Genomic DNA, 22,491 nt, shown 5'->3' with positions numbered 1-22,491 from the left:
CATGGGGAAACTGAGGCACGGGGAAACAAAGTGGTGTCCCGCATCCCTGGGAGGGGTAGCTGAGACCTGCTGCTCTCGGGTCATGTGTGGCAGGGCGGGAAGGGTTAAGGGAAGCTGCGGCCCCGAGCTGTCTCGTTGCCAACGGAAACCAGACATGAGGTAATCAGGGACGAACTTGAACTTGGGGCTGGGGGGGGGGCGGGAAATGGGAGGGTGGCAGGGGGCCACCCCGCGAGGTCCCCAGCCCTGCCACCCCCCTACTGTCCCCAAGTGGGACCGTTCCCTAGGTGCCTTTGCCGTGGAGGTGCAGAGGGACCAGCCACCAAGGGGGACATGGGTGGCCCCGGCGCAGAGGACTGACAAACTCAGTGCAGGAATGGGGACGCCAGCCCCGTGCGGGGCAGCAAGGCGAGCCGAGCAGGGTGACAGTGTGGGGACAGCTGTCTCGGGGGGGGGACACGCCGGGGGGACAGAGTGGCTCCATGGCGCAGAGAACTAACGCCAGCCTCTCTCTTCTCTCCCGGCAGTCCTGGTACCTGGGATAACCGCCGCCGTGCCGCCCCTTCGCCTCCCTTCTCCTCTGCTTTAGGCACCCCCAGAGGAACATCCCCGTCCCCGAGCACCAGGCCCAGCCTTGCGGTGACGACGGAGAGCGCGGACTCACGACGACGATGACGACGACGACAAGCAAAACCCACACCCGAAGGAAAGAGCGAGGGAAAGGAAGAAAGAAAAGGGTCAAACTTTTTTAAAAAGGAAAAAAAAATACAAACAAAACAACAACCCATCCCAGGAGGACCTTCCCCCCCTGCGGCGATGCGCCAGAAAACAAAGAAACAGAAAAAAAAGAAAAAAAAACACTATTATTTGCCCCGTCGGCCGGCGCCGCGCCGAGACCTGACACAACTCGTGCCAGCGATGCCTCCCGGAGCGGCAGCGGGGCTGCGGCGCCAGAGCCCTGCCGGCTGCTCGCCGGAGGGTCGGATATGCAAACGGCTCTTTACTCTCTCATTCTTGCCTCTATGTGAGTAGAAAAGATCAAACCCCCCGCCCCCCCCGGCCCCACGCAGACTCTCGGGGAGCCCCGGGGCCGGGTGGGGCGCGGCGGGGTGGGGGGACGCCTCTTGCCGCCGGTTCCCGACGGATGCGGCCGCGCTCGCCGTCGGGGCGATGTGGTGCTCCGTGCCGTGAAAGCGCCTCGGGGATGGGCAACGCCATGCTGCGGTGACATGGTGATGCGGTGACACGGTGATGCGGTGACACGGTGGCACGGTGGCCTGCTCAGCTTGGCATGAGCGGGTGTCACAGGAGGAGGGGGCTCATGGCCACGGAGGGTGCATGGGCACAGCTGGAGACGGTCGCGGCAGCGGTGGCACCCCGATTCCCACGGGGACACGGCGTGGGGACGCTCCCACCACCGCTCCTGTGGGACCCGGGCTGCCACCATCAGGCCGGGGCACCGGTCACCGTCTCTCTGCAATGCCTTCCTTGCGCCCCAGCATGCACCGGCCCTGTCCCCACATGTCCCCAACGTGTGTCCCTGCGTCCCCCTGCGTGTCCCCGCGCCGGGGGGGTCTGCGGGGCCGTGGCGGGGCGTGTGTCCGTGTGTCTGAGCTATGCATTCCTGTGGACAGGTACCAGGTGGATGGCGAGGAGAGGGTGCGCTCGTGTTGCACATTTTGTAGGAAATGCACTTTTAAGAGGGAATAGTCAAAAAAAAAAGAAAAGAAAAGAAAAGAAAAAAAAATCACAAAAAAGGAGGAGAAGGAGGAGGAAGAGGAGGAGGAGGAGACGGAGCCCCCGGCACTGGCTTGCCGGGAGGGCTGGTTTGGGGTTTTTTGGGGTTTTTTTTTTTTTTTTTAATACAAAAGGATGGAGAAAAGGAGCCCGAGCGAGGGCGAGGGCAGAGCCAGCCCCACGGAGCCCCCAGCCCCGCGTCAAGTGCCTGAACTGCGGCGGGGAGGGGTCCCGGGACCCCCGGAGGAGCCCCCGGCCGGGGGCAGCGCTGGAGGAAGCGCCCGGCCATCCCCGTCCCGCACGATGGTGGCATGGCCAGGAAGGGGACACGGGGACGTGGCAGTGCCTTAGAGCAGAGGGACCCACATGGCGGCCAAGGCGAGGAGGAGGAAGATGATGAAGGCACCCAGCGTCTCCAGCAAGACAGTGGCGGTCATGGAGGAGACTGGTCCCAGGCGTGTCCCCAAAGGGACTCCAGGGAGCCCGTGCCCCAGGGGACACCCCACGGGTGATGACGGAGAGAAGCCACCGTGGGATGTCCAGGAGCAGGGGACGTCACCGAGGCCACCGCTGCCACCCACCTGGCCCCCTCCCCTGGCACGCAGAGCTGCCCTGTGGACCACCGGCATCGCATCCCCCATCCACCGGCCCCCCGATCCGCCCCGCTTCCCACCCCCCCGGGACGGCACAGCGAGGCCGGATCCTGCCCGCCCGCGGTGCAGCACTGGGGAAAGGGCTGACGCAGGAAATCCCGGGAGACAAAAAAATAATCAAAAAGGACAAGAAAAGGAGAAAACCCACGAAAAAAAGGAAAAAAAAAAAAAAACACAACAAAAAAAGCGCTTGGCGGAGAGGGAAACCTGTTTTTTTTTAAAGATCTGAGAAAAGAAACACATGAAAAAAAAGAAAAGGACAAAAAAAAAAAAAGACAAATAAACTGCATGGTGCTTTAACAGGATCTGGTGACCTGGCTCAACCCAGCCGCGGATGGCTGATGCTGTGCATGGCAGACTGTATTAACCGGCTCTACCTTCCCCCTTCAGCAAAAGAGAAAAAAAAAAAAGAGGAAAAAAAAAAAAAAATTCTGTATAAAAGAAAAAAAAAGCCGTAAAAAAAAAAAAACACAAGAAAAAAAAAATCCATGTTTTCCTAATTTGCACGAAATTTTATACCACATGATGTGCCTTGCCTTCGAAGACTAAGTATTACCGGACCCGATATCAGTGCGAGGGAGTCGCTGCATGCCCGGGGCTCCCGGGGGGCCGGGGGGGCCGGGGGCGGCCGCCCCCCCCTCGCCTCCTGCATGGCTTCTTCTCGGCCGGAAAAGTCCCTTTTCTCTCTATTATTATTATTTTTTAACCAATTTTCCCCCTCGGAAACGTCTTCCAGTTGGTAATACCGATGCATCCTCTGCGCCAACACACCGGAATATGCAATAGCCGCTCGGCTGCGCCGGCGAGGGGGGTCCGGCCAGGGGGGCCCGGTGGGGGGGGTCCGGCCACCCTTTGCTTTGCCTCTCTTTTATTTTTTCTTCCCTTTTGGGGGGGTTTATTTTGTTTTTCTGCTTACAGCAACCAAAGGCAGCGAGGCGGGAGGCGGCAGGGACCCCCCCGGGTCAGAAGCCCCCCCCCGTAATGCTCGGGGGAACCCAGGCGTCCGGGCGCGGCAGGATGGACGAGGATGCGGTCGGGGTCCCCGCAGGGAGGACCAGGGATGGACACCCCCATAGCTGAGCCCTTATGGGGGGGCCACAGCATCCCACCCCCCCCCCCTTGGGGGACCCCCCCCCATTTTTAATTGGTTTTCTGTGGGGCACAGGGCCGGGAGGGCTGAGCCCAGCTGCTCTCATGACAGGAATGGAACCGTGTGAATGTAGCTGTGCCCCCCCAGGGCTGGTGTCAGGGGGGGTCGCAGCCCCGTCCCCACCTCCATCCCCTCCCCCCGGCTTCATCTCCGGGGGTCCGGCTGGCACAGCAGGGAACAGGCCAAGTCCCGGCAGGAGGTCCCCTCTCGCCGTCACTTTGCCTATTCCCTGCTGTGCCAACCGCCGAGCGGGTCCCGACACCCCCAAAAATCCAGAATTTGCCTTAAAACCCAAGCGTCCTGCCGGCCAGAGAGAGAGACACCCCCCCCAACCCCCTGAGGCTGAGGACTGGCGCGGGTCGTGACACCGATGGGCGGGTGGCACCGCGCGTCGCTGCTGCTTTGTAATGAAGAAACGTCGTCGTCAACATTTTTTTAAATTTTTAAATTTTGTTTGTGCGTGTCCAAAAGTATTAGTGGGGGATGGGGGGGGATCACTTCCCGCCGGGGTCTCGCCCACCGCTGCGGTTTGGTGGGGGGCCCACAGGGCGGGGGAACATCCTTGGGAGCCTCTTCTTTATGCAAGGTGCAGTATTGATTTCTGCAAGGACAATGCAACGCGGGGAGCGGGAGGTTAGCGTCCAGTCGGGGGAAGATAAATTTAAAAAATGGAATTAAAAAAAAAAAAAAGAAAATTGAAAAAAAAAGAAAAAAAGCCACAAAAAGGGGTTTCAGGCTAGAAAAGGATCAGCTCAAAGCAAAAAAAAAAAAAAAAAAATTTAGAAAAGCATTTCTCAGCAGTGACCAGAGTGACAGCCGGCGGAGGGAGGGAGCGGGGGGCACCCGGGGCAGCCCCCGTCCAGCCCCCCAGCACGCGTGGGGCCTGGGGGGAGGCGAGGGGCGCTGGCGCCCCTCGGGCCTGGGCCCCCCGCCCCGAGGAAGCCCCCGGCCCCACGGGGGCACCGGCTGGGGTCCCCCCCCTTTGCTGCCTTTACCCCCCGGGGCCCGCAGCACGTCTGGCCGGGCTGCGGCAGCAGCCCCCCCAAAACCCGCCCTCGGCAAGAAAAGCACCTTAAAACATGTTAAAAAAAGGCAAAAAATAATCAACTCGACGCCCCCCAGCCTGGAGGGCGGCAGCGGGGGGGGGGTGGGGGTCGGGCCGGGGGCTTTCCCTTGGGGGGCCGGGGAGCCCCCACTGCCCCCGGGGTCTTTGCACTGCTCCCCCCGACCCCCACCGCCCCGGGGCCGCACCCCCCGGCTCTGCCCAAAGGGAATATGCAAACTCCCCCCGGCCCCTCCCCGGGGGGCACCGGCCGCGCGGGGACAGGGGGGACGACCACTAATTTTAATTATTTTTATTTTTTTAATCGTTCTCCCTTCTTTTTTATCCCCCCGCGGCCTCTGGGCTCGGTGGCCACAGTCGGGGTGGGCACAAGGCGGGGGGGGCCCCATCATGGGGGTGCTCCGGGGGGTCCCCGGCAGGATGGGGACGTGGGGGGTCCGCTCGACAATCACCGCGCCCGGGGCTCCCGCGGGGGTTTCATGCACTACAGTCTCTCCTAGAGGGTTTTTAGTCGGGCTCGTCGGCTTAAAAAAATGAATTAAAAATAGTCCTTGTGACCTATAAATAAAAAAAAGAATAACCTGTACATATATATATATCTCTCTCTCTCCACATATATATATATGGGGCTGCAGGGGCTGGAGGTGGGCGCGGGTCCCTGCGGGCCGACACACAGTTAAGGTACTTTAAAGCGCAAAGGAATATATATATATATATAAAAACCCCTATATATATATATATGTCTTGTTCGTTGTTGTTTTGTTTCTTTTTTTTTTGTACTATGAGTTTGGAATTGCTGCTTTCTGTCCCCCAGGCTCCCGCCGCCGGCTGGGGCGGGCAGCACCTGTGGGTGCCCCCACGCAGCAGCACCCATGGGTGCCCTGCGCGATGCCTGCGGGCAGGCGGGAGCAGAGGTGGAGACGGGGGAGGGGGGAACACGGACCCGCCCCCGGGCAAAGAGCGGCAAAAGGAGAGAAACCGCCCCAAAAAGGCGTCGAGGCGGCAGCCGGCAGGACCACGACTCACACCCATACCAAAAATCCCGCCGCAGTGCCTCCGCGCCGCCGGCTGCCCTCGCCCGCCTTTTCGGGGGGTCCCCCCTCCCCGCCCCGCGGGGCGTCGGGTGGGTGCCCCCTCCCTCGCAGTTATATTTTACTAGTTAGCCGGATTCTCGCTTCTCGCTTGCCGCAGCCGTTACACACCCGCCGAGCGCACCAGGGCCGCGAGCCGGGGCCGGGACCCCCCCCGGCTGTGTCCCCCCCCGGCCCTGCATGACCCCCCGAGCCCCCCGCTCGCCTCCCTGGTGCTTCACGATATTTGATTATACCATTGTACGCAGCCATTACCGATAGCCGCCGCTCCTGCCTACATACCAGTTACTGACCGTGACTATGGATTTTGGGTTTTTTTTTTGTTTTCTTTTTTTGTTTTGTTTCTTTTGTTTTGTTTTGGGGTTCTTTTTTGTTGGGGTTTTTTTTTTTTTTTGGTTGTTTCCCCCCCCCCCCCCCTATGCAAAAAAGAGAAAAAGAGACAAAAAAGAAGAAAAAAACAAAAAACAAAAAACTGACACACAAAAAAAAGATAAAAGAAAGAAAAGGAAAAAAAAAAGACAAAAAAAAAAATGTATAAAAATTAAACAAGCTATGCTTCAACTCCAGCCCGCCTCCGCCCTTCCTTCACTGCCCCCGGGGGAAACTGAGGCACAGTGCCCAGCCTGGGGAGGAACTGGGTGTCCCGGCTGGGGGGGACACTGGGGTGTACTGCAGTGTACTGGGGTGTACTGGGGCAGAGCTGTGCTGGGCAATGGGTGCGCATCAGCCCAGAGGGGGGCCGCCACCCATGGGTGCTCTTGGCCCGGATGAGGAGGGTGGCTGAGCCGGGAGCAGCAGCACCCCGGGGTGCACCCGCAGCCCCGCTCAGGGGCCGTGGGGTGGCAGGGAGGCAGGGCCGGGGCAGGCGCAAAGGGGACACGCCGGGACAGGGACACGGGTGGGTGCAGCCGTGGGCTCGCATGGGGACGAGGCGCTGCCGCCACCTCCTCTGCATCGAGACCTTGTCCTCGTGACATCACCACCTCGTGCACGTGACATCATTGCCCTCACCCATATGACATCGTTGGCCGAAGCCGTGCGTCGCCCCTGCAGTCCCCATCGCCCCAGTCCCGAAGAGCTGCTCAGGACAGCCGGGGGTGCCGAGGCCGGACGCCCCCCCAGGAGGGCCCCAGGCCCCCATGACACGCGTCGGGCCCAAGCACCCCGGGACGTGGGGCAGGACGCCCGGGTCAGGAGGCAGCAGCAAGGCCGGACACCGGCTCTCGGCCGTGCCGAGGTCGCTGAGGCCTGGCAGCTCGTCGCATGCCAGGAACCCGCCATTGTCCCCTGCCCCGGTGGCACCCAGGGGTGCCCCCGCACCCAGCACCCTCGGGGGCGGCGAGGCTGCGCCGCGGGCCCCATCCTGGGGGGTGCGGAACCCCGCGGCGGCCACGGGACGGCCCCATCCCCGGCACGGTGACACCAGACGCTCGACGCCGGGGCGGTCTGGGGACCTTTACTGGGGTACAGCCGGGGGCACCCACCGCCCCCCCACGGCGGGACCCGCCGCCGGCCCAGGGCTGGGGGGTGCGGGGGGGGGCCCGCTCCCGTCCTCGGCCGCCGCCCTCCCCGACCCACCCCGGCGGGCGGCCGATCCACGCCGGGTCTTGGCGGCAGCCGGGGCCGTGGCGGCAACCTCCCGCCCCGCGGCCGCCCCGCAAAACCCGGCGCGGATCCGCGCCCCGCGGACGGGGCTGAGGGCGCGGTGCCCGGCCGGGGGTCCCCAGGGCCGGGCACCGGGGGGGGGCGGGGGACGGCCACCGCCTCAGAAGGACGTGGCCTTGCTCTGCTCCTCGCCGTCGCTCTCCTCGTCGCCGTCCTTCTCGGCCGCCGGGTTGGCGCGGCCGCCGTGCTCCGGCCTGCCGGGAGGGAGGCGTCAGCGAGGCCTGGCCGCCCGCGACGGGCACCCCCTGGCCCGCTCCCCGGGGGCGTCACCGTCGCCTTCGGCCCTGCCGAGGGCACACGGGGCCACACACGGCACCGCCGGCGTGTGGCCGTCCCCGAGGGGGAGCCGAGGCCCGGACGGGGTGGGCCCGGTGCCAGCCCCGCAGCGCCCGGGGCCGCGGTACCTGTCAGTCCGCCGGGTCTCCCGGAGCCCGCCCTGCTGCCTGCGGGGGCAGAGAGGGGCTGAGCGGGGCCCGGAGCCGGGCCCGGCCCCACCCCGCAGCACCCCGCTCCCAGCCTCGGGCATGGCTGGAGGCTGCGGCCCCCCCGGGCCGGCAGCCCCCGCCGAGGCGGGCGCAGGATGCGTCCCCGCCGCACCGGCCCACCTGCGCATCCTGATCTGCCAGAGCCGGTTGGCGAGCAGGAGCACGAAGACGATGAAGAGGAAGACGACGACGGCCGTGAGGCTGATGAGCCAGGGCTGCAGCTCCTTGGGGCCGGTGCCTGCACGGCAGGGGGACGGGGACGGGGACGGGAACAGGGGTGGGGATGGGGACGGCTTCAGGGGAACCCCATCCCGCAGGGAACAGGACCCCCCATCCCATGGCACAGGGTCTCGGTTGTGCCAAGCCCGGCACAGGGGAACGCTGGGGACACCAGGGGACATTGGCAGGCGCTCATCTCCACCCCTGCCCCACTGTCCCTTGGGTGCCGAGGAAGCCACCCCCGACACAGCAACCCATCCCCGGGAGAGCACAGGGCTGCCCGGCACGGTGGGGAGCACTGGGGACAGCAGGCAGGTGCCCCCAAATCCTTCTGCTCTGCCCCCAAAATGGTTGCTGCTGGGGCACTAGGACAGACTGGTCCTACTGGGAAGGTCTCCCAGGAGCTGATCCGATGCCCCGGGGTGGGCACGGCCACCCCTCCAGGGCACCCCGGGGCGCAGGGGTACGGGGGGGCTGCGGGGGCACCTACTGGCCTGTCCCTGGGCGGTGGTGGCGAGGACGAGCAGGACCAGGAGCGAGAGGAGCTGCGAGGCCCTCGGCATTTTCAGGTGGAGGCTGGCAGAGGGCTGGGGCACGGCCGGATCCTGCACCCTGAGGTGGGCTCTCTCCCACGCTGCTGCTGGGGCCGAGTGCAGGCACCGCTCTCTGCACCCGGGGTCAGTGGGCGGCTTTTATTGGGCTCAAGAGGACAAGTGCCACCAAGTGCCATGGCAACGCGGCTCCTGTAAGCCCTGGGAGGTGGCACCTCTCCCCCGCCTCAGCCACCAGCACCCTGCGGCACCCAGCAGCCACCACCTCGGGGGCCACGGCAGCAGCCCGGTGCCCAGGGCTGGGGTCCACCCCCGGGGTGGGTGAATGGATGGAGGGACAGACGGATGGGTGGGTGGGTGGAGGGAGGGACGGGTGGGTAGCTGGATGGATGGGTGGATGGATGGATGGATGGATGGAGGGACAGACAGATGGGTGGGTGGGTGGAGGGACAGACAGCTGGGCAGATGCGTGGAGGAGTGCCCACCCTGCCTGCTCCCCTCTGCCCATGGGGCACCGCATCCCCATCCTCGCTCGCAGGGCTGGGGCAGATCCAGGCCAGGGCCCCGTCCCCACAGACACGGCCCGCGCCCTGTCACATCATGGGGACGGGGCAGCAGGGGGGGTGTACAGCGCCGGGCCACCCCCCGGCCCCCACCCAGGCCCAGGCCAGCTGGGCCCCAGATGCGACGGCTGGTGCCGGCGGGACCCTGTCACACGCCCAGGGAGTGCCCGGGTACCACGAGGAGCTAAATATTAATGGTGTTATCGGCCAGGCCTTGGCAGGGCGAGCTGTTCTGCTCCGCCTCGCAGCCCCCATCCGCTGAGGCACAGGGGAAACTGAGGCATGGGTGGCCAGTGGCACCCTAAGGACAGACCATGGGCTTCAGCAGGACCACCCTGCCTGTGGCGATTCCCTGAGGGGTGAAGAAGGAGCCTGGGGACATGGGGACAGGGTCCCCCCGAGAGGGATGGGGGGGGGGGGTCCAGCCCCAGCCTGGGTTTAAGGCAGGGGACGAGGGTCTGTACGATGCGGCCCCTATCTCCAGTGCTCCCACCCAGAGCCCAAGTGGGGCTCGGGGGTGCTTTGCCCCCCAAGACTGGCTTTGGGGGCACCTGTGGGTGCCACTGAGCTCTGCCCCATCAGGAGGGGGCACGGCCTGGCAGTGTCAGGGCACTGAAAGGGCTGGTGGCAGCAAATCCAGCCTCAGCGTACAGCTGTCCATCTGTCTGTCCCTCCCCATGCATCTGCACATGGTTGTGCTGACGTGGGCCTCCCCGTAGGCGCATGCGTCTGCGTTTCCATGTACACATGTGTCCACACCCGTGTCTGTGCCCACACCCGGGGAGTGCCCCCATGCCAGGGGTTTGCACCCCTGAGCACCCACCTTTACATACCCACGCGTGTGCACCCGCACGCGTGTCCCTCCCCACACGCCCGTGCCCGGGGGCCGAGGGATGCTGCTGTCCCCAGGCGAAGGTCGGGGTGTCCCAGCCCTGCCACTTCCCCGTGCCCACACCTGGCTAAGGGGCGAGCGAGCGGGGCTGGGGCAGGCTGCTTTATTGGGGGGCAGCGATAGCAGCCCCGAGATAAACGTGTGGGGGTGTCCCGAGGACGGTGAAGCCACGTGCCAGCGCTGGGCAGCGTCACCCCTGCACCCGAGTCTGGGGCCGTGGTGTGACCCGACAGCCAGGCGTGGCTGCGGGGTCCCGGTGGTGGCGGGGGGGGGTCCCCTGGCCCTAGAAAAACCTCTTCTTGTGGGAGTCGGCAAAGGAGATGGAGCTGCGCGGGGCGGTGGTGAGCAGCCCCAGCGGGATGTCCATGCCGGGCAGGGCACCGGCGCCTTCACTCTCCGGCTTCCCCTCTGCCGGCACCCCGTCCTCCTCCAGCCACTCCACCTCCGGCACAGTCCCCTCGTCCATCACCGCCTTCTCCTCTTCTGGCTTGGGCCCGAACGCCCAGTCTGCAGGGGGCAGAGACGGAGCCATCAGTGGTGCATCCCTGCCGCGGCAAAGGCTCTGGGTTTGGGGGACCCCCCTTGCCCCCCGCCCAGCCCCCCTAAGGAGCCCCAAAGCTCAACCCCGCTCTGGGCAGCACTCACCGGCAAAGTCGTGCACCAGGTCCTTGATGAGGTGCCCCACGATGGCGTATGCCACCACCAGCACCAGGGTGGCCGCCATCACCAGGTAAAGGACATAGCGGGGCAGGCGGATGCTGTCCAGGGCCGGGGGCTTGTAGTCCACGTACAGCACCCCGTCCTCCTCGGGGGGAGATTGCAGCAAGTGCCGCGACCCCCATGCCCCCCCGGTGCCAGGGAGCGGGGTGCCCCCCGCCAAGGCCATCGCCAGCTCCCCCCGCACCCCAGCACCGAGCCACCAAAGCCTCTGCCGCGCGGGGGGCTGCAGGGGAGAAGTGGCATCAGGGTCTACGAGACTTCTCGGCGATGGCAGCTCACGGGGACAGCAAGGTCCCCATGCCCAGTGGCAGTGCCGCTCACCCTCCGTGCGATGGGGAGCCGCTCGCCCGCTGCCGCCAAAGGACACAGCATCCGCGGGAAGGAGCTTAGTGCCTGCTAATCCGGGCGCAGCCCTGGCGGGCTCAGCCTGGGGGGCGACCAGCGGGCTCCGACACAGCTCAGGGTCCCCAGAATCTGCCCCTCTGGCAGCACCGCTGGTACCTCCGTCCCCCTGGGAGTGGGGAATCGTCTGCAGCTGGAGAACCCCCAAAGGCAGGGATGGGGAGGGACACCCCGAGGCCTCCCCACGCCTCCCCCGAGCTCGGTTAAATCCCTCCCCAGATCCCCCGAGCAGATGGTGTGAAATCCCAGCAGCAGCGCCCTGCCCCCGAGGACACAGCACCCTCCGAGCGGGAGCTGATGGGCAGAGGGGACGGGTGCCGCAGCCCCACGCCGGGGGGGGCTCCCGCAGGGCCCCCTTTGCTGCGCGGAGTCCGGCCGCAGCAAAGCAGCCCACGGCGAGGGGCTGTCACCTTCCCAGAGCTTTGTGTTGGCCACCACGCACGGCACCCTGGTGCCCAGCGTTGCTCCTCTGGTGAGGAACAGCCTGCAGAGGGGTGCAGGGTCTGGGCAGCACCCGAAAGCCATCCCCTCTGCACCAGGAAGGCGCAAGGTTTGGCCCGGACCAGCAGCAGCCTTGGAAAAAAAAAACCGAACCCTTCCCAGGGTGGGTTGGCCAGGGAAGGATGAAGGTGCCCGCGGGGTTCGGTGCCAAGTCAGGGCTCAACGCCCAGGCCCTCCTCCACCCCGGCACACGTCCCGGCTCTGCTGCACCCAGGTTGCCCCTGGCCAGATCCTGGCCGCAAAAATGCCAGTTTCATTCCAATTTAGGCTTAAAAGGCATTTGGGGGAGCGGAGGCAAACGCTGGCACAGAGAGATTTGGAAACAACCCTGCGTGGTTTGAGTGAGGCACCTGTGGAAGCTCTGGAGAACCGCGGAGAGCAAGGGTTGGAGCAGCCGGGGTGGTAAGCGGGCACAAACACACCGGCAAACAGCGGGAAACACGCTGGCAGCATGACGAAGCCCACGCAATGGGAAGGTCCCGGCGCGGAGCCGGCAGCCACCTTATACCGATAACATGGCAAGGGGGAAATGGCACGTCCCACTGCCCTGCCCCATCGCTCGCAGGGGATGGAGACAGTTGCAGAGACACCCCAAAGCTTGGCAGTGCCGGCTGGGTCCTGCCCATCACCCAGGAGGATGAGGGAAGGGGGGCAAGAAGCCCCATAACAGCTGCTGACTCCAAAACGGGGTGCAAACATCAGGTCTTTGTCTCCAGTGCTGAGGAATAGAGGTTTGATGGCCCTCGTCCTCCACGTCACATGTAAGCAACCCCGTCCACAGCACTTGGGCACGTGGGCCTGACTTCCAGTCATGTACAGTCGACCAAAATTGGTCACATCTCCAGCAAAATCCCCTTCCATGGGGTCCTGAACCAGGCCAGACTGGGCTGCGGCTGGGGCTCCTCGCTCCAGCTGCGTCCCCAAGCACCAGAGCCCCAGGGGACACCGAGCCGGCCGCAGCAGTGGCTTTAGGGACTAAGAGGATTGAGCCCAGGAGCGATTCACAGGGAGACTTTGGTCAAGGGGAAAAGCCCCGTCAGCAGGATACCAGTCCCTGTGGTGCAACAGGACCCCACCGGCCCCTCCGCTGGGCAGCACCGTGGGGGCTCCCGGGGCACCCCATGGGCAATGCCTGCCCTCCTCCCCAGGCCTGCTGGGGTTGTGGGGAGGGGTGTTTGACTCCATGCCATCAGGGACCCCACCCCATGCTCTCTCCTCCCATTACTGTTGGACTCAATGATCTTAAAGGTCTTTTCCAACCTAAATGATTCTGATCTATGATTCTGTTATGGCAGACCCTGCGGCACTGGGTGCACCCGCATCCAGGCAAGGGCTAAATCACAGCTCGACTCACATGGGAGCTCCCCCCACCAGCGCTTTATTCCCTGCCAGCCCCCCCTGCCCATGCTGGGCTGCCTGGGGAGGGTTTGGGTGCTGGGTGACGGCAGCAGACACCAGCCTCAGCCCTCCCAGGTCTGGTTAAATATGGGGGAAAGCCCAGGCAAGCTCTGCCTCACCCTGTAAGCCCTAATGGCAGTGCCGTTCCCTGCAGAAAGAAAAAGCGCAGCCAAATCTTCCAAACTTTGCCATGAAACAACCCCCATCCCAGGGCAAAGGCTGCCGCAAGCACAGCCCTGGCCTGCCCCGACAGGAGAGGCCAAACCCACAGCAGCTCCTCCACCACAGAGGCAAGGAGGGACCCGGGTCGGCACCGGCACCAAGGGCGATTTCGAGGCATCGCACTGCTGCAACCTATGAGGGCGAGGGCCCAAAGCCAGCCCTGCCCCCCCCGCAAAGCTCAGGCAGGGAAAGCGGAGCCGTTTCACACCGAGCCACCATGGCAGCACAAGCCCAGAGCAGCCCTGGGCCCCGCACAGCCATGGCAGGCTCTGACGTGCAGAGCAGAGCCCACCCGGTCCAAGCCCCGAGCCAGGCTGCGGGCAGGCGGTGCTGATCCTGGCAGGGAAAAAGGGGCAGATCCAGGAAACAGGGGGTAGGGTGGCGGGGCGGGGGGCAAGTAGCAGCTCAGCCTGGATTTGGAGGGAGAAGGCGGCTGTATTTGTGCCAGAGAGCAAATCCAGTTCCTCCTCCACCTCCGCCGCGGCAAGGCATGGATCCACGTCGACGGAGGCGGCCATGAAAGCGCAGCCGGGGGGGGCGGGAAGCAGCATGCCCAGCCCGTGCCCCCCCCAGCCAGGGCTCAGGCGGAGGCCTGCAGCTTGCAGAGCCCGTCGGCATACTGGAACTGGGTGCCGTTCTCGTACTCGTACATGTCCAGCGCCACCTCACAGCTCTCCCGCACCACCCGCTCCTCGTCGCGGGCGAAGGCGCGCAGGGTCTCCAGGCAGGAGGGGCGGGCGATGGAGCCCAGGGCCTCGGCGCACTCGTGGCGCACCATGGGGCTCTCGGTGCGGCTGCGCAGTGTGGCTGTCAGCTGCGGGACGCAGGCCTCATCCTGCATCTGGCCCAGCACGTAGCCGATCTCATGGCGGAACAGGGCGCTGCCGGAGCGCAGTCCTGCGAGGAGGAGGCGAGAGTGAGCTGCCGCTGCCCCCAAAGTGCACTGGGATGCTTGGCCGGAGCCCCCCACCCAGAAGCCAGGGGAAGCATGGGGCAGGCTGGCCTGGGGGTTAGAGCTGGTAGTCACCACCCTAGACCCGTGGGGGCTTTTGAGGAAGGGGACAAAATAACTACGGGACGGGCTGTCCCACCCTGCTCCCTGACCCCGCACAGCTGGGGCAGCCCCGGCACCACACGCCCACAGCCGTGCCCCGGCAGCATGGGGACACCCCCTTGTGATTGCGGCACCCGCCCTCCCGGCAGAGATACCGGCACCCTCACCTGCCCTGGGGAGCCTGCGCTGCCCATGGGCCCTGCCCCACCACAGCGATGCGCCTGGGGCGGATTCGGCAGCACAGCCACAGCCTCAAGCCCTCCCATGCTGCAGGACTGAAGAGCCACAGCAGGAGCTCACTGATCCCTGTACACCTCGTCTCACGGTGCAGACATGCCCTCGGCTTGTCCCAGGTGGCTGGAGAGCCTCGTCCACTTCCCCTGGGGTGGGTCCAAACAGTTCCTGGGCTGTGGTCTGCCCCTTCCCCACTCAGGAGACATTCGCTCCCCTCTCCAGAGCTATTCCCAAACCCCATGATGAGGTTGGCAGCCTCTGACTTTCCAGGACCCCGACACCCTGGGGCCAGGTCCCACCAGGTCAGACCGGATGCTCCCAAGCCAACGTTACAGACTGTGCCCTCTTCCACCCAGACCCACAGAGAAAGGGGGCCTGGAGGACGGCAAAGGGGCTGTGAAACACCAGAGAGCACTGAGCGCTTTGTGATGTGGCCCTTGCAAGCAAGCAGGGGGACAGCAGCTCTAGAAACAAACACGTGAAGAGTCTAAGAGGAGCCCCACAGCTCTGGCAGCCCTGGATTTGGGAAGGGCAAATCCCGGATTAACCTGTACAGACTTATAGCAGGGAGACTGCAGGTAGCCTCCCACTGGCCCTTACCGTCTGCCAACGCCAGCACGGCGGCCTGGCCCCCCAGGTTTCGCAGGGCAAACATGGCCCTGTAGCGGTCAAACAGCGTGCACGACTCATCCAGGAGGGTTTCACGGAGTTTGGCGACATCTGTCTCCTCAGCAGGAGGAGCAGGGTCCACGGAGAGGTAGGGGCTGGCGCCTGGCTCCTGCTTGTTCTCCTGCAGCCACTCCAGCCTCCTCACTGCCAGCTGACACGTCTCCGCCACCTGCGGGGACAGGGACACAGCCCTGGCTGTGGGACGGCACCATATGACGCTGGGAGGGCACCCATGGCTTCCCGACGGCAGCTGGGTGCCAGCACACAGCGGGGTGCTGCTCACGGTGTCCCCGTCCACGGCCAGGGGCTACCCAGGAGAGACCTGCCTCACCCTCCTGGATCAGCAGCGCTGCACCCCAGGGGAAATGACCCCCCCCAAGAGCCTCACCTCAACCACGGGATCCTCCGAATAGCGTTTCAGGATATCCAGCACCTTGCGATTCCCAATAGCACCCAGGGCTTCACCTGAAGGAAGGACATGTCAGGACGTTATCAAGGCGTCTCCACGAGGAGGACCCTGCCGTGTACTCCAGCAAAGCCTCACCCCGCTCTGAAGTGAGGACACAGGCCTGACTCTGACCGATCCTAAATGAGACAGCCACGCAAATCAACACGGCAGGAGCCAACCTGGCCAGCAGAAAGGGGAAGGCTCGGCCAACCAGTCCGGCCAGGGCCGGCCAGGGGATGCGGCGAGGCGGTTACGCGCCTCAGGGTTTGCCAAGCCACAACACCCAAGCTGGATCAGGCCATCACGAGCTGTTCGGTACGGGGGGCAGCACCCGCAAGTCCCCTGCACCCACAGCCGCAGGAGCTGCCATCGTACCCGCCTCGTGCCTGACCATGGGCTCCTGGCCGGTGTCCTCCAGCACCCGGATGAGCACAGGGATGGCCGCTTCGTCCTGCATCTGCCCCAGGCAGTAGGCCAGCTCATGCTTCAGCAGCGCCGAGCCATCCCCGAAGGCCCGGCTGATCCAGTCCACGGCCGCGCGGCCGCCCAGGTTGCGCAGGGTGAAGAGGGCCCGGAACCGGGCGGGCAGGGGCTGGGCCGCGTCCACCAGCGTCCGGCCGATGGCCTCCACCTCCTCCTCTGTCACCATGGCGCGGGGGAGGCGGGGAGGGCGGGATCCGGTCGCACGCAGGCCTCTGGCGGGGCTCCCTCCGGTCACACTCCTGCGCACGGAGAAGGGGCTCAGGGGGGGCCCTGGGCGCAGCCCCCGGGGCCGCCCTCAACCCCCAGCCGGTCCCTCTCCCCGGGCAGGGAGGGCAGAGGGGGCCGCGGCCCGGCCCGGCCCGGCCCGGCAGCAGGCGAGCCCCGGCCCTGTGCCGGTGGACCGAGCAGTGCCGGACCCCGGGGCCGGGCCTGATCCCGCGGGAAGTGCCCGGCCCCGACACGGACCCCGCACCGCCGCCGCGCCAGCCCCGCCCCGTTCAGCCGGAGCCGCCGGGCCGGGCCGGGCCGGGCCGGGCCCTGATGGGACGGAGGGAACGGGGGAACGGGCCCGAGCTGGGGCGGGGGGGGGCCGGGCCGAAGCCCCGAAGGGGCCGGACGCGCCCCGGGCCGGTCCCCGCACTCACCGCGCGCCGCCATGCTGCTCCCTCACGTGACCGCGCCGGCGACTCCTACCGTCGCGCTTCCGGGTAGGGGAGGGCGGGGCCGCCCCGAGCCCGCCCACGTGGGGCGTGGCGCCTTTCCCCCCTGCTCCCGCCGAGTGGGAGCGGCCGGGGGAACGAGGTCAGTAGCGGCGCATGCGCGGTGGCGGCGGAGCGCAGGCCGCGGGGGGGGGGGGGCGGGAAGGGGGGGAAGGCGGGGCTGCCCCCGCGGCCCCCTCCGCCCCCGCTCCCCACGGCGGCCCCCGCCTGCCCCCGGGCCCCGGTGCTGCCCCCCTCGCCCCGTGACCGTCCAGGCCAGCGCGAGAGGGGTGGGAGGCCGGGGGTGCCGGAGGCCCCGCTCAGCCACGGGCGGCCCCTGCCCGGGAGGCTTTGCCGCCCGAGGGCCGGAACGCGGTCCCCGCTGGAGACTGCCCCACGCCGCGAGGTGCCTTTGGGGACACCAGCGCGACACCTCCGATACCGACGCGGCGGGTGGGAGCCGGCAGCCGCCCTCCTCCCGGCCGTCGTTCATCCCCGCCGGGGCTCCGCCAGCCGCCCCCGGCGCCGCAGCCGGGACCGCCCGGCCCCGTGGGAAGGGTGGCACGGCGGGACGTGTCTGTGCCGCCCCCGCCTACCAGCATCGGCAAAGCGCTGATGGAGCTGCCTTTGCGCTCTGGCAGCCGGCCCTGGCCTGGCACGGCGGCGGCAGCAGCGTGCCACCGGGCCCCAGCCCGCGGCGGGAGGACAGCGGGGGAATAAACCCCAGCCGCTCGATTTCTCAGACGATACGGGAGGCAGAGCTGCGTGTGCCTGCTCAGGCTGCAGCCGGGCTGGGAGCGGAGATCAGAGGTGCCGGCAGAGAGAGCTGGCTGGTGGGACGGGGAGGGACCTTGGGGCCGAGCCAGGGGCCCTCATGGCAAACCCCGCTGAGAGGAGTGAGGAGGGACGCCAGGCCGCGGCGGCTCAGCCCGCTCCCCCCGAGGGCAGCACGCGCTGCCTGAGCAGCAGCGGAGCGGGAGTTTGCGGATGCAATTTCATTCCGGGCTGGTGCCAGCCCCCAGCAAGTCACTGCTCTGCCTCTTCCTTCTCTTCCCCTCCCGAGTGTGTTTACGCAGCAAGTTTTGTACCTTCAAAGGGGGTTTGCCTTCTTATTTCAAGCCTCCTGCTGGTTTCGGCCTGACGGAGGGGCCTCGGGACAGAGACACGCTCCCAGGAAAGGGAGACCCAGGCAGCCCTCTCCCTCGCCCAGCCCCAATCCCTGCTTTACTCACACAGCACACAACAACCACCAGACCGCTCAGACCCTGGAAGAGAGCAAGGGCACAAAATACATTCCGCTGCCTGAAACCACTGCGGCAAAACCGGCACGAGTGTGACGCAGCCGCCCCCCTCCCCGCCCTGGGAACAGCCGGTGCAGCCGGCAGCCTTCCTCAGTCCGCCAGCAGCCTTCGGCAGAGGCCAGAGGGTGCAGTTCTTTGTCGAACAGCCCGGTACCGTTGGGCCAACATTTGCCGGAGTCCGCGAGCAAGGATGTGCAGGGCTGCTTCTCCCCCCTGGCCCCGTCAGCCCTCCCCGCAGCTCTCGAAGTACTGGCACATCAGCTCGCGCACTTGCTCGGCCCGGCCGTCCTCCATGGCGGCGGGTGCGGGCTGGCAGGGCTTGGGCAGCTCGGTCGGCTCGGTGCCCTCCAGCCACTCCTCGTTGAAGGGGTTGTCGTGGGCTTCGCAGACGTTGTGCAGGATGCAGCAGGCGAGGACGAGGGTAGGCAGCAGCTCCAGGCTGCAGTCGTCGCACTTCAGGAGGATCTGCCAGCGCGCCTTCAGGCGCAGGAAGGCGTTCTCGATCACGCTGTGCGCCCGCTTCAGGCGGTAGTTGAACTGCAGCTGCCGCTGGGTGAGGTTCTCATCCTCCTGGTAGGGCTTGAGGATCCAGTCTTGCAAGGGGTAGGTGGCATCGCCCAGCAGCACGTACTTCTGCGCCTTCCCCATGAAGTGCTTGGGAGGGTTGGGGCACAGCCGACCCTCCTTGGCCAGCACCCACAGGCTGGAGCTCTCCAGGACCGCGCTGTTCTCCATGCTGCCGGGGAAGGCGGTGGAGACGTCCCAGAACTGGCCCAGCCCGTCCACGGTGGCCTGCGTCAGGATGGAGTGCCAGCCCTGGCCGTTGCAGTAGTCGGCGCTGAGGCGCAGGGGCGGGTGGATGGGGATGTGAAGGCTGTCCAGGGCGCCGATGCAGTGCGGGAAGCCCCAGCGGGTGCGGAAGATGCGCACCATGTTCTCCAGCTCCTTCTCGTTGGGCAGCCGGAGGTAGAGGGGCTTCAGCAGCAAGACGACGGCGTAGCTCACCTCCCGGACACACGTCTGCACCGTGGAGGGCCCCACGCCAAAGAGCGGGCTCAGAGTCTGGTACTCCACGTTGGTGGCCAAGTGCCACAGGGCCACGGCCACCCTCTTCTCCAGGGGCAGAGTGGGGTGGAAGTGGGCACTGTGCGGAGCCAGCCCGGGCCGCAGCTGGTTGCAGACATAGAAGAAGGTCTCCTTAGACATCCGAAACTTCTCCAGCCAGTCCTGGGGCCCGAACTCCTTCAAGACCACCCGCTCCCACCAGTCTGCGCTCCTGACGCTGGGCCAGGCGCGGGGGTAGAAGTAGCAGCTGGTTCTCCTCCGGCGAGCGATCAGGAGCTGCAGCATGGCAGGGAGACAACAGGGGCGTGAGACGGCGCTTCCCAGCCCCCACCCAGCGCTTCGCTGGGACCCCCCCCCCTGAAGACCATCCAGCTCAAGCCACTTGCTCAAGGTAAGGAGGACACCCCGTGCCACGCGGCCAGCGGTCCTGACCAGCACTACCACTGGGTCAAATTTTCCTGTTCCTAGGAAACCCCACTGCAAACCCAGCAGGCAATAGCTATGACCCCGGACAAGATGCCCAGGTGCCGCAGACAAGGAGCCTTCTGGAAAAGTCCCTTTTCGGGGCAGCCACTTACTCTGTGGTTTTATTAACGAGTATTGCTTGCTTTCCTGCAACTGAGTGAACTGTGGGCTCGGTCATGATTTGGAAGGGGGAGCGAGCACCCACGCTCCTGGCCCCTCCAGGGGAATTGTTTTTCTGTTATTAAATTCCAAAAAACATCTTTAAGCTGAAAAGAGGCTTTTTTCACCTTCCTTGGCAACTGCCCAGGGAAGTGGGTTCCCCCTGTTCCCCCCCAACAGCTTGTCCTCACTGCCACGCGTCCCCAGGCCCTTCGTAGCCCCCACCCTTTGTGTCCCCCACCTTTGATGTCACCCCCTCCTTCACGTCCCCCTGTCCTTTGTGCTGGGGTTCACATCCCGTGCCCTTTGTGTCCCCTGTCCTTCGTGCCCCCCCATCCTTTGTGTCCCACACATCCCCCACGTTCCCCGTCCTTTGTGACCTCTGTGTCCCCCTCATGTCCTTTGTGTCCCACATCCTTCCTGTCCCTGTCCTTCGTGTCCCGCGTGTCCCCCATGTCCGCCACCCTTTGTGTCCCTGCGACCCGTGTCCCCCATGTGACCTCCGTGTCCCCATCCCCGTACTTTGTCCTGCACATCCCCCGTACCCCATTTTGTGTGTCCCCATGACCTGTGCACCCCCGTGTCCTCCCTGTCCGCGTGTTTCGTGTCCCACACGTCCCCTACGTCCCCATCCTTTGTGTCCCCGTGCCCCGCGCGGCCGCCATCCTCCCCGTCCCCGCGTGTCGTGTCCCCACGCCCCCTCCTTTACGTCCCCGCGTCCTTCCCGTCCCCCACCGATCGCGCCCCACCCTCGGCGCCCGCCGCGTCCCCGCCCCGGTCACCGTCATGAGGCGCTTCTGCCGCTGGCTGTAGTAGTGCCGCAGCCAGGCGCGCCGCTGCGGCCCGTCCCAGGCCCCGGCCCCGGCCCCGGCCCCGGCCCCGGCCCCGGCCATGGCCCGCCGCCCGCCCGCCCGCCGCCGCGCCAGCGCGCACAGCAGCACCAGCAGCCGCTCCTGCATTTTCAAATCGGGAGCCGGGGCCGCCCTGGAAGTGATCGGCCGCGGGGTCACGGCGGGACCGGGGGGCGGGACGGGACGGGGCGGCACCGCCGCCGCCACCCGCGGCCACCACCGCGGCCCCGCCGGCGTCCGCCCCCGCTCGCCGCCCTCTCCCGCCGGCGCAGAGGGCGCTGGCACCGGCCCGAGCCGCCGCCGCCCCGCGCCTCACGCGGGTCGGGCCCGCGGGCCTCCCCCGGAGCCCCCCGGGCTCTCCTGCGGCCCCCGGAGCCCCCCGGGCTCTCCTGCGGCGAGCTGCACCGGGAGCCCGGACATCGACAGACAGCCGTTTCGCTGGCGGGCAGGCTGGAGCCGGCATGCCGGGCCCCGCTGCGGGGAGGGGCTGGCGCTGGAAGAGCCAAGCAGAAAGGCCCGAGAACGAACGAGCCGTGGCCGTGGCCGTGCCCTGCCCCCGCGCCCCAGGTCCCCAAAGCCTGTCGGGCTTTCGGGATGCGCCGTGCTGGGGACGTTCCACATCCCGACGTCCCGTGTGGCAACGGGGAATGGGGGTGTCCCTCCCGGCAGGCTGCCGGGGTGCCTCGTGTCCTGCCCCCGGGGTTTTTAAAAGGGCTGGTTCAGGTCCGTCTTGGGTCGCCGGTTATTGGCGCTTCTTGCGGTGGTTGTCAATGACATGCAAGGGAGCTCCGAAGGGACGCTCAGTTACAGCCACGGGAGACCGAGCCGTGTCGGCAGCGGGGGAACCGCGTGCCTGCGGCTCGTTGCGTCGCCGCAGAACAGCCGGAGCGGCGGCTGGCGCGGGGCAGGCCGTCAGCGGGACGCTGGCCCCGGGCTGGGAGAGCGCTGGAGCCTTGCAGGCAGACGCAGGCTGTGGAGGTGCGGTCCTCCGCCGCCTCCCACCCGCAGGGACCGCGCAGCCCCGCCGGACCAGCCCGGCGGAAGGGGCTCTCGAGTGCGGGCGCCGGTGTTGGGAACGGCTCAGGGGAGCGAGGCCTCCCGGCCGGCAAAGGCCCGGGGCCGGGAGCGGCTCCTCGGGCCGCGGCGCTCGCTCCTCTCCGAGCCGTGCCCGTCGGCCGAGCTCGGGCGCCGGCTCCCGCCGGCGGCGGCTGAGCCGGGAGCGGTGGGGAGGCTGCCGACCGGGCGGGGGGCAGCGGGCGCGGCCCCGCGCCCCTCGGGACGCGCTCCTCAACCGCCGCCCCCGCCAAACCCGGCCCCGCGATGCCCGTCGGGCCGTGCCGGCGCCTCGGCGGCCCCCGGAGCCCGCCCGCCGAGCGGGGGCTGCGCGGGGCCGGCCGCAGCGGGAGGGGAGCGGCGAGGTGCCGAGGGCGGGCTGCGGGGGGGGGAGCGGCCGCCGTGTCCGCACCCCGGCCCTCGCCCGGGGCCTTGGCGGGGGGGCGGAGGGGGGCGAGGAGGGCTCGCTCCGCCGCCGCGGGGAGCCCCTCGCCGCCATGACGTCAGTGTGCTGAGAGGTGACGTCAGGCTCTGCTCCCCCCCCCCCCCCCCGCACGCCGGGGTTGTTGCGCCGGCCGGGCCGGGCCGCGCTGAGGGGGCGGGGCCGGGGGGGGGCCGCGGCCGTTGCCATGGCGCCGCGCGCCGCCGCTTCCTGTATTGATTCGAACGGGAGGGCGGGGCGCGCTCCCGTCGTGCCGC

At 66.8% G+C, this 22,491-nt stretch overlaps 5 protein-coding genes across 11 annotated transcripts in view; 1 reads left to right on the top strand and 4 right to left on the bottom strand.

Moving 5' to 3' along the window:
- NFIC (nuclear factor I C) overlaps positions 1-1,351 on the top strand; it is a 42,592-nt gene extending 41,241 nt beyond the window's left edge. For 3 of the 6 annotated variants that reach the window (XM_072845840.1, XM_072845843.1, XM_072845839.1), the window contains one exon: positions 590-1,351. In XM_072845840.1, the coding sequence (XP_072701941.1) occupies positions 590-643 (54 nt within the window). In that variant the 3' untranslated portion in view covers positions 644-1,351. Of the gene's footprint in view, positions 1-527 lie in introns of all 6 variants that reach the window. The other 3 variants (XM_072845845.1, XM_072845842.1, XM_072845841.1) reach the window with 1 other exon arrangement.
- A 6,087-nt stretch (positions 1,352-7,438) lies between these two features.
- SMIM24 (small integral membrane protein 24) lies at positions 7,439-8,245 on the bottom strand. The gene is made up of 3 exons (XM_072845868.1): positions 7,965-8,245; positions 7,764-7,802; positions 7,439-7,553 (listed from the first exon to the last, which is right to left on the bottom strand). Exons 1-3 carry the CDS (start codon positions 8,243-8,245, stop codon positions 7,460-7,462), a joined length of 414 nt encoding a protein of 137 aa, XP_072701969.1. The 3' UTR covers positions 7,439-7,459.
- A 1,777-nt stretch (positions 8,246-10,022) lies between these two features.
- Positions 10,023-11,594, bottom strand: SMIM44 (small integral membrane protein 44). The gene is made up of 2 exons (XM_072845345.1): positions 10,715-11,594; positions 10,023-10,576 (listed from the first exon to the last, which is right to left on the bottom strand). Exons 1-2 carry the CDS (start codon positions 10,953-10,955, stop codon positions 10,353-10,355), a joined length of 465 nt encoding a protein of 154 aa, XP_072701446.1. The 5' UTR covers positions 10,956-11,594; the 3' UTR covers positions 10,023-10,352.
- Positions 11,595-13,727: 2,133 nt separating this feature from the next.
- DOHH (deoxyhypusine hydroxylase) lies at positions 13,728-17,001 on the bottom strand. Its single transcript, XM_072845344.1, has 5 exons — positions 16,845-17,001; positions 16,093-16,439; positions 15,658-15,734; positions 15,201-15,438; positions 13,728-14,209 (listed from the first exon to the last, which is right to left on the bottom strand). Exons 2-5 carry the CDS (start codon positions 16,364-16,366, stop codon positions 13,893-13,895), a joined length of 906 nt encoding a protein of 301 aa, XP_072701445.1. The 5' UTR covers positions 16,367-16,439; positions 16,845-17,001; the 3' UTR covers positions 13,728-13,892.
- A 1,158-nt stretch (positions 17,002-18,159) lies between these two features.
- LOC140643502 (uncharacterized) lies at positions 18,160-22,083 on the bottom strand. Of its 2 annotated transcripts, none has more exons than XM_072845342.1 (2): positions 20,671-22,083; positions 18,160-19,540 (listed from the first exon to the last, which is right to left on the bottom strand). In XM_072845342.1, the coding sequence occupies exons 1-2, from the start codon at positions 20,845-20,847 to the stop codon at positions 18,422-18,424; spliced, it is 1,296 nt and encodes a 431-aa protein (XP_072701443.1). In that variant the 5' UTR covers positions 20,848-22,083; the 3' UTR covers positions 18,160-18,421. The 2 variants fall into 2 exon arrangements, with proteins under 2 accessions (XP_072701443.1, XP_072701444.1); XM_072845343.1 differs by lacking the exon at positions 20,671-22,083 and adding an exon at positions 19,843-20,064.
- Positions 22,084-22,491: the final 408 nt, after the last annotated feature.

The sequence above is a fragment of the Ciconia boyciana genome, chromosome 24 (assembly GCF_034638445.1).
Source record: "Ciconia boyciana chromosome 24, ASM3463844v1, whole genome shotgun sequence".
Taxonomy (NCBI): domain Eukaryota; kingdom Metazoa; phylum Chordata; class Aves; order Ciconiiformes; family Ciconiidae; genus Ciconia; species Ciconia boyciana.
This window is presented reverse-complemented; position numbering and strand designations above follow the sequence as displayed.

Bases quoted from the DNA above. Each gene is read 5' to 3' on its own strand.
- LOC140643502 (XM_072845342.1), bottom strand. From the start codon at position 20,847: ATGCAGGAGCGGCTGCTGGTGCTGCTGTGCGCGCTGGCGCGGCGGCGG. The intron at 19,541-20,670 runs GTGACCGGGGCG...GCCATGCTGCAG, and splicing joins GGCAGAAGCGCCTCATGACG to CTCCTGATCGCTCGCCGGAG.
- SMIM44 (XM_072845345.1), bottom strand. From the start codon at position 10,955: ATGGCCTTGGCGGGGGGCACCCCGCTCCCTGGCACCGGGGGGGCATGG. The intron at 10,577-10,714 runs GTGAGTGCTGCC...TGCCCCCTGCAG, and splicing joins CCTGGTGCACGACTTTGCCG to ACTGGGCGTTCGGGCCCAAG.
- DOHH (XM_072845344.1), bottom strand. From the start codon at position 16,366: ATGGTGACAGAGGAGGAGGTGGAGGCCATCGGCCGGACGCTGGTGGAC. The intron at 15,735-16,092 runs GTACGATGGCAG...TCCTTCCTTCAG, and splicing joins CATGGTCAGGCACGAGGCGG to GTGAAGCCCTGGGTGCTATT. The intron at 15,439-15,657 runs GTGAGGCTCTTG...CTGTCCCCGCAG, and splicing joins CGGAGGATCCCGTGGTTGAG to GTGGCGGAGACGTGTCAGCT.
- SMIM24 (XM_072845868.1), bottom strand. From the start codon at position 8,245: ATGTCCCCTGGTGTCCCCAGCGTTCCCCTGTGCCGGGCTTGGCACAAC. The intron at 7,803-7,964 runs GTGGGCCGGTGC...CTGCCCCCGCAG, and splicing joins TGGCAGATCAGGATGCGCAG to GCAGCAGGGCGGGCTCCGGG. The intron at 7,554-7,763 runs GTACCGCGGCCC...CCCTCCCGGCAG, and splicing joins GAGACCCGGCGGACTGACAG to GCCGGAGCACGGCGGCCGCG.